The sequence below is a fragment of the Otolemur garnettii genome, unplaced genomic scaffold (genome assembly GCF_000181295.1).
Source record: "Otolemur garnettii isolate 467f Iridium unplaced genomic scaffold, OtoGar3 scaffold00097, whole genome shotgun sequence".
NCBI classification, from domain to species: domain Eukaryota; kingdom Metazoa; phylum Chordata; class Mammalia; order Primates; family Galagidae; genus Otolemur; species Otolemur garnettii.
In genome coordinates, this window is record NW_003852492.1 from 2,889,895 (window position 1) to 2,901,021 (window position 11,127).

At 39.9% G+C, this 11,127-nt stretch overlaps 1 protein-coding gene across 1 annotated transcript in view; it reads right to left on the reverse strand.

The window, feature by feature from the left end:
- The window catches only part of ARHGAP32 (Rho GTPase activating protein 32), a 137,099-nt gene that overhangs the window by 117,157 nt on the left and 8,815 nt on the right, over positions 1–11,127 (reverse strand). The window contains exons 2-4 of the mRNA XM_023516767.1: positions 4,672–4,763; positions 2,804–2,845; positions 2,127–2,211 (exon numbers count right to left, since the gene is read on the reverse strand). Coding sequence (XP_023372535.1) covers positions 2,127–2,211; positions 2,804–2,845; positions 4,672–4,763 — 219 coding nt within the window. The remainder of the gene's footprint in view (positions 1–2,126; positions 2,212–2,803; positions 2,846–4,671; positions 4,764–11,127) is intronic.

Below are 11,127 nucleotides of genomic sequence, written 5' to 3' on the forward strand. Positions count from 1 at the left end.
TGATGAAAAATCATGTAGTAAGTACTTGTTTATTATTCTTATCTCCTTTTCAGGAAAAAAAAGAAAATTTAACAACTAATCTTTCAATTCCATAAACAAGAAAAAAAGTACATTTAGGAATTAATGATATGAAAATGAAAGAGAAAAAAAACTAAGCTTGATGTATTGATAAACCATAAACTGTCTGGACCCTGTCTGGACCCTGTCTGGATCCTGTCTGGACCCGGGTCTGGATCCAGTTCTACATGGGAATGCTTTCAAACTTTCCCTATTCAGTATGAAGGTGGCTGGGGGTTTGCTATATATGGCTTTTATAATTTTAAGGTATGTCCCGTCTGTGCCTATTTTGTTGAGTGCTCTTATAAAAGGTGCTGAATTTTGTCAAATGCTTTCTCTGCATCTATCGACTACATCATACAATCTTGTTTTTTACTTCTATTTATGTGGTGAATTACAATTATAGATTTGCATATGGTGAACCACATTGCATCTCTGGGATGAACTCCACTTTGTTGTGGTGAATTAATTTTTTTGATGTGCAGGTGAATTCAGTTTGTGAGGATTATACTGAGAATTTCTGCATCTATATTCATAAGGGATACTGGTCTACAGTTTTCTTTTTTTGTTGACACTTTTCCTGGCTTTGGTATCAAGATGTTATCAGCTTCATAAAACATGATGGGGAGAATTATTCCTTCACTTTTGAAGTTGTGGAGTAATTTCTGTAGAACAGGTGCTCATTCTTCTTTGTAAGTTTTGTAAAATTCAGATTTGAACTACAAACCAGTATGTAGGTCACTATGAAAGTTTTGAGATAGACTGGGCTATGCCCCATTATTTCACTTCCAAGTGATGAGCGATCCTCTTGCCTCAGCCTCCCAAGTAGCCAAGAACATCCTTTTCTGATTCACCCATCCACTTTCAACTTACTCGGCCTATTGGTGTTCCTGTGAGTACTTCATTTTTTCCAGCCATGGTGATTTTTCATTTCTTGTTATTTTGTGTATCTCAAAACGTGCATAATGACTCCACATACAACCTCTATGGAAAGTAGTATGGAGACTCTCAAAAGAACTGAAAGTTGACCGTCCACTCGATACAGCAATCCCACTACTGGGTATTTATCCAAAGGGAAAAAAGGCACTTTATACAAAAGACACTTGCACTAGAATGTTTACAGCAGTATTAATTCATAATTGATTGCAAAGATGTGAAAACAACCCCAGTGCCCATCAATATATAAGTGAATTAACAAAGCACGGTGTATGTATACTACAGAGAACTACTCAGCCACAAAAAAACAAATGGTGAATTAATACCTTTTGTAACAACCTACATAGAACTAGAGATAATTCTTCCAATTGAAGTATCACAAGAATAGAAAAACAAACTAACTGATTAATACTTATGTACACATATAAAAATAATACTCATCAAATTCAAATAGGTGGGTGGGATGGGTAAATTCACACCAAACCTGTGCAGTGCACACTGGGTGATGGGCACACTTGTAACTTTGACTCAAATGATACAAAAGCAATTTATGTAAACAAAACATTTGTACCCTGATATTATTATGAAATAAAGTAACCATCATCTGGCATTTTTAGCTTTTTCATGTTTTCACATTAGGCTGCCAATGACTTACAATAAGAGCAAAGTACCTAATTAGCACAATGGCAAGAAGTCGCATTCAATAATTTATATGTAAGCCCAAAGGCCAGTAATGGCCAAGACATTTCTAAACAAGAATCAAGTGAGAGCACTTGTGCCCAATGAGTATCTCAACTCAGAGGAATCAACTAAGACAAGGTGGTACTAGCAAGGTCACATGATTTCAGAATAGAAAGCCACTACCTAAGTCCATGGACATACGGGCAGCATAAATGACAAAGGATAATAGGAAGGACTGATTTTCCTCCACTGATACATGCTAGGGTGATGGTCAATTTTGGTGGCAACTTGGCATCCAGTTTAGTCAATAGAATAATAGTTTTCATGTCAACCAGTAAAATAATAATAGGAAGAACCTACTTCAACATTTCATCTATCAACAGATATAGGCATAAAGATGTCGATAAATATGTAGATCTCTTAATTCAGATGAAGGAAATTTCCAAATGTACCTGTATGCTGCCAAACTCAACATTCTCATAATGGAAATGTGCACATTCAGCCATCTTCGGAAAGTGACCCTTAGTGAAAGGTAACCTGAAGTACACGAAAATAAATAAGAAATGAGACAGCGGAACAGCCAAAATTACTAAGCCAAAGGGGAAAACACAGTGGATTTAAGAGCTCATGCAGGGCAGCGCCTGTGGCTCAGTGAGTAGGGAGCCGGCCCCATACAATGAGGGTGGCGAGTTCAAACCCAGCCCCAGCCAAACTGCAATAAAAAAAAATAGCCAGGCATCGTGGTGGTGCCTGTAGCCCCAGCTACTCAGGAGGCTGAGGCAAGAGAATCACCTAAGCCCGAGAGCTGGAGGTTGCTATGAGTTGTGACACCACGGCACTCTACCAAGGGTGACAAAGTGAGACTCTGTCTCTTAAAAAAAAAGAGCTCATGCAAGTAAAGTATTTAAAAGTACATGCATCCAAGCCACATATATCCATACAGACCCTTTCAGATACACACTGAATCAAATCAAAACTAAAAGAGGATCACTATAATGTCTTAATTTGATGTAAGTCAATGCCTACAGAAAAACTGTACTTTCGGCAAACTTCATGGTAACTGATTGTGAACAGTCAGCTTCTAACCAGGAGCAGCATTCCCAACACAAAACACAAAACCAGACTTTACCTGTGAACGTTATCACAGCCCATCAGTCCTGGGGTGGTGGACCTGGATGCAGAATTAACATCTTTATCCTTGTCTTTCCTCTACTAACACATGAAACATAACTATCTAACTCTTTACCAAGTGAAGAGATTATTTTTCTGTTTAAAACAGAATGGGAAGGACCCTTTGCCTACTTCAGTGGTTCTCAACCTGTGGGTCGCGACCCACAGGAACTGTGTTAAAGGGCTCTGGCATTAGAAAGGCTGAGAACCACTGGCCTACTTGCTATGGCAACTGAGGCCAGTGTGCTGTCGATGGTGAATGTATCTTGCTTTATAAACTTTCTTATTTTGTAAACCTTTCTCTTCCTTTTTAAAGTTTGTTTCACACTTTAAAAACAAACTGTCAGCCGAGCATTGTGGCTGACCCCTGTAATTCCAGCTACTTGGGAGGCTGAGGCAAGAAGATCTCTTGAGCCCAAAAGTTTGAGGTTGCTGTGAGCTATGTCGTGACAGCACTCTAGTCTGGGGCAACAGACCCTCTCAAAAAACAAAACTGAATGGCTGAATGGGATACCTTCATGTACAAGCTGAGTATCCCTTATCTATAACTCATGAGACCAAAAACTTTTAGATTTGAGATTTTCTAGCTTTAGAATGTTTGCATAGGCTCGGCGCCTATAGCTCAACCGGCTAAGGCGCCAGCCACGTACACCTAAGGTGGCGGGTTCGAATCCCCAGCCCGGACCCGCCAAACAACAATGACGGCTGCAACCAAAAAATAGCCGGGCGCTGTGGCGGGTGCCTGTGGTCCCAGCTACTTGGGAGGCGGAGGCAGGAGACTCGCTTGAGCCCAGGAGTTGGAGGTTGCTGTGAGCTGTAATGCCACTGCACTCTGCCCAGGGGGACAGCTTGAGGCTCTGTCTCAAAAAAAAAAAAAAAAATAGAATGTTTGCATACACACATGGGGTATTCTGAGGATGACACTCAAATCTAAAAATGAAATTCATTGATGTTTCACATGCATCTTATATACTAGCCTGAACATAGTGGTATACAATATTTTTAATAATTTTGTGCATCAAAAAAAGGTGTGACTATCAACTGTCATGTTAGGTCAGGTATAAAATTCTCCATTTGTGATGTTATGTCAGCAGTCAAAAAACTTTAGGATTTCAGAGCACTTCAGAGTTCAGATCTTTAGACTGGGGATGCTCAATCTGTATCTTACTTAACAGTCAACTCCTAACTTTATTTTATGCTTCTTAAAAGCAAACCTGAAATCTAGCAATCTTATAACTCAACAAAGCTGATTTTTCTGAATGAACAAGAACATGTATTACAGGTACAAAAAGTGGCCAGGTGCAGTGGCTCACACCTTTAATCCCAGCACTCTAAGAGGCCATGGTGAGAGGATCAGTTGAGCTCACAAGTTCAAGACCAGCCTGAGCAAGAGTGAGACCCCATCTCTGATAAAAATGAAAAACTGAGGCAAGAGAATCACTTGAGCCCAAGAGTTTGAGGTTGCTGCAAGCTGTGATGCCACAGCAGTCTACCAACAGTGACAAAGTGAGACTCTGTCTCAAACAAAATAAATAAATAAACGTACTAAAAAGGACATACTTGGATTATACCTGTTCAACAAATGCAACATAATAGACAATGACATAAGGTGTTTTAAGATAAAAGTAAAGTATGTTTTTAAATGAGTGGATAATCTGCAGAGCTATTCCACTAATTGGTGATTCATAACTTTAGGATTAAAGTACAATATCATGTATGCACAGTAAGAATATATTTAGTAAGGAATCTCAATAAAAGAGAATTATAGAATCAATATCCAGTGATGGAAAGAAAGTCATTCATAAATCACTCTAAAGTTACACTTACTTTTTCACATTTTTGACCTTCATACTGGCTGTGCTGCCACATGTCTTAAGAGTAAGATCTCCAGAAATCTCTGGGACATCTGCTCCTCTAGCCTTTAAAAAAAAAAAAAAAAAAGATAATATTTATAACATTCTGTTAGCATTATTAATACTTTATAAAAAGCAGATTACAGTTAATTTTAATAGTTCTGCTGACTTTGTACCAATAAAAATACCTCTTAGTTCAATAATTCTTCTTAAATTTATAACTTACTTGAGTTTTAATTATTTAAAATAAAAAATGTTTACCTAGTTTAAATATTTAGTTTTACTACATAAGGGAAAATTCTGTGAAAGTAAGAATTTTTATGCTCTTGTAATTAAATTTCAAAACCAGCTATTACGTTATGTGTTTCAATACAAACTAAAATCTCCCAAGAGGTGCTACAGTAAAATAACCTTCATTACAAAGATTAATAAAGGTTAAAATAGGAATATGAACGTAATTAGGATTTCAAAACATGTATTTCTCACACCAAAATCTGAAAGTAACATGTATGTAATACTTCCAACTTACTCCTTAAGACGGCCATAGTTTTCATGGTAGTGAATTTCTAATTTTAGGGACACATTCAGTTGCCTTCATTCAAAAATTTAAAAACTAAAAAAAATTTTAAAGTTCCTAACACTCTGGACAAAACAAAAATCAAGTCCAAATATCTATCTTAAAAACTAATTTATGCTGTAATACCACAATGACTAACAGAAAAACTTAAGCTGAATTAACTATAGCCACATGATTTACCAAGGGAGAATTTAAGCAGTTAAAGTAAGTTGAGAGGAGAATCACAAACTTGTCTAAATTTTTTAAATATTTTCTATGAAAAAAAGCCCAAACAGTCCATATGGTCTGAATAAACGTTTAAAACCCCCACAATTTTCCATAGATAAAAAGTAATAATGTCTAAACTTACAAAAATTAGCCCTTAGTAATTCATGATCTATCAGACTCAATTTTTGTTTTTGAGGGGTTTTTTCCTTAACAAATTTAACTGTTTGTAAGGATTACTATTTCACGCTTGATCCTTCTCAGGTAGCTTTTTATTCCTTTTTAGTGGTATTCCCGGGGGGGGGGGCTGGATTTACTATATTCTTTAGTAATGGAATTGAATTGTGCTATCTTACAATTACCATATGGATCCCCTGGATCTTTTATAGACTCCTGTCTATTTCTCCTCTGCCTTGAAACAGTTACTCATAATCCTAGGTAATATTTCATCAGTACTCATCATCAATCATCAATTATTCAATATCATGCTAAAAAGTTTTTTAAACACTAAAAAATAGAAAAATGTTTTCAAAAAAGAAGAAAATGAGAGAATATCCAAATAAATGGATGTTTGCAAACTTTTTCTTAAGGAGCCAATTACAAAGTATTTTGGGCTTGTGGGCCTCCCTGCCTCTGCCACTCCCCAGCTCTGCTATGGCAGTGCCAAAGTAGCTCCACATAAGTGACCAGAGGCGGCCACATCCCAATGAAACCTTATTTGCAAATTCAGGCAGCCAACAAGCTGAAGTTTGCCAAAATCCTCATCCAGTTTTTATATTGTGTTGCCCAAATTACTGCTTTGTTTTCAAGAAGGCACCATATCTTGCCATGTACGATGTACTCGCATGGATAACAAGCACCGCATTTTTGACACAAAACTCTGAAGTAGAAATCTTCCATTTTAATTTTTAAAGGAGGGTGGAAGTGGCCTCGCAGTGGTGTCTCTTTCTCTTGTAAGAGGCACAGGACACAGAGCTGGCCGCTGCTGAGAAGACAGGAGTCAGCGCAGGGGAAAGGCAGAGTGGTCCAGACGACCCAACCACCTGCTCTCTCCCACTGACCCTCCAGGCCCACCTTGATCCCCACCCTTACATTTCCTACCCACGTCCAGGCGGGGTTCCTGGGAGGGCCTGAGAATGAGCCAGCTGCCCGAGAGCCAAGGCAGCCTAGAAAGGGCAGCAATCCACCCTCAGGACCCCCAGGGAGGCAGGGCCTGGGCCTGGCCCTGGCCCCTCATACCAGCTTCCCAGGAAATAAGCCTGCCAGGGTTCTCAGCAGAGTAACTGCGGCCACGCTCCTACCAACAAACAAGGGGGGGAATAGGAAATGAGAGAAGTGGGGATAAGGGTGGGCCAGGAGGGGACCGAGGAGGGAGGTCAGGCACTCAGCTCTCTGCACCACTCTCATCTGCCACCTAGGCTTGCTCTTTGCTTCTCTGAAGCGGTCGGCTCTGTGCCTCTAGCAAGACAAGGAGGCACCACTCTGTGGTTACTTTTGCCCTCCTTTAGCTGAGGTCCCAATGCTAACTGTCACCTTGTCATCAGCAACATGCCCGTTTCCAAGACAGTGGCAGTGGCCAGTGCGATTGGCCGAGCAGGCTGGAGGCCCCTGCAGCTGCAGTGCCTGCCTGGTGAGGGGTGCCAGGGAGGCGCATAGCAGAGAGGGGGTGTGATTATTACATTCCAGGGTATTACTCTGCATATAGATATCATTATTGATTTCAATAATGAATTAAGAACATTCAAAGATTCAACAAAGAATTAAGAACATTTATATAAACATGGAATTGGTACTACCCATGTAAATGCACATTCTTATTTTCCCTCAAAAATTTGGGCAAAAAGTACACATTATACATGGTAAAATACAGTATTTTAAAAGCTTGAACACACCATCTTTGTAATCTTCATTTCCCCTTCATTGAATATATTCACTAATGCAACAGTTTTCATTTTCTTTCCATAATATAAAAGAGAAAAAATAGACAACTATATTTTACAATAAGAAATATCAATAGATGGATGCAGAGACATTAGTACTCTAACCAGAGGTGTACAACATTTTTTTTTCTCTGCCACACATCAGAAGACTACGAGTTATCTCAGGTCACACATTAATACACAAACACTAACTAAAGCTGATCAGCAAGAAAAAGGCCCATGCACACTTTCTGTGACATCCAACACCACAGATGAGCAGAACAGTCCTCACAAGTCAACGTGTGGCCTTCAGCTTACAAGGGGAACACTCCTGCTCTACACTGCATAAAAGTCATCATGTTCCTATCTCTGAGAAATATAGTATAGCTTTAAGAATTTAGTAAACAACATACATCCTTTTTTTTTTTTGAGACAGAGCCTCAAGCTGTCCCCGTGGGTAGAGTGCTGTGGCATCCCAGCTCACAGCAACCTCCAACTCCTGGGCTCAAGCGAGTCTCCTGCCTCCACCTCCCAAGTAGCTGGGACCACAGGCGCCCGCCACAATGCCTGGCTATTTTTTTGGTTGCAGCCGTCATTGTTGTTTGGCAGGCCCGGGCTAGATTCGAACTCACCACCTTAGGTGTATGTGGCTGGCGCCTTAGCTGCTTGAGCCACAGGCGCCGAGCCCAACAACATACATTCTAAAGACAAAAGGCAAACATGGCATTCTCCTCCAGTGAGTCACTCACCTGAGAAGGATGAATCACACAATGCTCCACAACAATCTGAATCTCCTTTTTGCTTTAAAAAAGTGTGACACATCACAAAGTTTCAAAACTGCAGACACTGGCGTGGATGTGGAGAGAAGGGAACCCTTTTACACTGCTGGTGGGACTGCAAACTAATACAATCTTTTAGAAGGAAGTATGGTGAACCCTCAAAGAACTCAAACTAGGCTCGGCGCCTGTGGCTCAAGTGGCTAAGGCGCTAGCCACATACACCTAAGGTGGGTGGGTTTGAATCCAGCCTGGGCCCGCCAAACAACAATGACAGCTGCAACCAAAAAAAAATAGCCAGATGTTGTGGCGAGCGCCTGTGGTCCCAGCTACTTGGGAGGCTGAGGCAGGAGACTCGCTTGAGCCCAGGAGTTGGAGGTTGCTATGAGCTGTGATGCTACCGCACTCTACCCAGGGGGACAGCTTGAGGCTCTGTCTCCAAAAAAAAAAAAAAGAACTCAAACTGATCCTCCCATCTGATCCTGCAATTCCATTACAGGGCATCTACCCTGAAGAAAAAAATCCTTTTATCATAAGGACATTTGCACTAGAATGTTTATTACAGCTCAATTTACAATTAGCAAAAGGTGGAAACAACCTAAATGCCTATCAACCCAGGAATGCATTTACAAGCTGTGATATATGTATACCATGGAATACTATTCAGCCATTAAAAAGATAGAGATTTTACAACTTTTGTATTAACCTGAAATCAGGAGGAACACATTTTTCTTAGCAAAGTGTCACAAGAATAGAGAAGCAAGAATACAATGTATTCAATTCTAATTGAAGGCAGTAAGTGATGTAATGCATGGTGGGGGGTAGGGGAATGAGGGGAGCAAGGACAGGGGAGGTGGGAGGGGCTGGGGTCACAGTGTATGGCACATCTCTTAGGGGTGCAACAAAATTATAAGAGGGAATTTACCTAACAAATGCAATCAGTGTGAACTAATCCTTTGTATCCTCAATGCATCTCCTATAAGGTGCTAAGTTTTCTATATTCTACTTGAAATGTAAAATAATTATTTTAACTAGAATATGAATAGTTAGCAGATTCATACCAAGAATATATAAAAAAGATAAAACACTATGTTCAAGCAGATTATGCCAGGAATACAAGGTTTGTCTAACATCTAAAAACACACCAAGGTAGCTCACATCACATTAACACAGTGGGATAAAATAATCAAAATGATTTAATAAAGTGATTCCTGAAGCAGTAAAAACATCTGAAAAAATTCCAAACCCTGTTTGTGGAGAAAAAGCATATCAGCAATCTATGTAATAAAACATACCCAGAAAGAACCAGAGCCACGTCATAAAGACCAGAACAAGGGTGCACGTAATGAACACAGGTGTCACCATCATTCTGGAGTGCCCACCCAGCACATCAAAAAGTAAAAGAAGTTTAAAGTTGTGGACTGTGCACATAAAAAAATCACAAAGAATTCACAAACTCTTAACATTAATCAGCAAATTTATCAAGTCTCTGGGCAAAAGATAAGTAGACAAAAAATTAACTACATTTGTTCATACAGCAATAATCAAAAAATATAATTTAAAAACAATCTTAAAATACCAATTATAGTAGCATCAAAGAAAACAGCAAAAACCTAGGAATACATCTTACCCACTCAAACTCTGTATGTTAAAACCTAACCCCCAAGGTGACAGTACTGAGAGGTTGGGGCCTTTAGAAGTGATTAGGTTGTGAGAGTTCTCCCCTCCTGAATGGGATCAGTTGCAGGAGATTTAAAGCATGAGGCACCACTGCTGGCTTTAAAAACTGAGAGGGCAGAGAACAGCCCCCTACTGACACCCAGCAAGGAAACAGAGACCTCAGATTCTGCCCATATCCTGAGTAAGGCAGGAAAGGGATTCTTAGACAGAGTCTCCAGATGAGACACTTTGATTTCTGCCTTAGGAGACCTGGGCAGAGAACCCAGTTCAGCCTGCCCAGACTTCTGACATACAGAGTTGTGATGTAACACAAGGGTACTGTTTGAAGTCTCAAAGCTAGCTAAAGACATTTTCTTACACATATTCAATAGAAAGTGAATACTAACAATGGTGATATCTAAGAACCTAGGAATTCCTGAGTCCTCTTGGGCTTTACTAGCTCCTTTGTCTCTCATGCAATTAACTAATTTAATAACTCTATCTTCCCAGGACTATAAGGTGAAGGAAAGGCTCAGAGGCTCTTGTCTTCCAGCACTCCCTGAACTCCAGGGACACACTGACTTCATTCAGTTTTCTCCCAAATCTCCTGCTAAAGCCTCTCTGTAAGAAGCAAGCTGCTCACTTACTTTACACCAAGGCAAACCCTGGAGAGAAGTACTAATTCCACAAGCATCTGACTCAACTCAGTACTCAGCTATCCTCTGTCCCTTGTGACCTTGTATTTCAAGGGTACATTCTACGATATGTTCCATTTCCCATTCTGTAGCTCTCAAAACCATCACTCTATTTCCCAGGAAGAAAGGAAAATGTAATTCCTTCCCCTCTCCGTGGCTATATGGTTTTTACACTCCTTTTCCAAGGCATCCACCGCCATATCCACTAGCTAGTCTTTTGCAGAGATCCTCTATCTTCCAGTAAAATTGCCAACTCCTTTACCTATGATCTCTCTCATCATAATGTACAATTAGGAATACTCAGGTCTGTGCACTGAGGCACTTTAATTACCAGGCAGAATGCTAATGTTCAATGGAAAAGCAAGGGAATATAAAATTGTATACTGTTCACAATTACTAAAAATATCATATTCCCAGACATTACGGGAAGGGAGAATACAGCACCAAAGCCGTGTTCTTTGAAACTGACAATTTAAACAAATTTGTATAAGAAAATGTGCTTATATGGAAGTTTTATTAAGATCTTCTGCATCGGCTCGGCGCCTGTGGCTCAAGTGGCTAAGGCGCCAGCCACATACACCTAAGGTGGCGGGTTCGAAT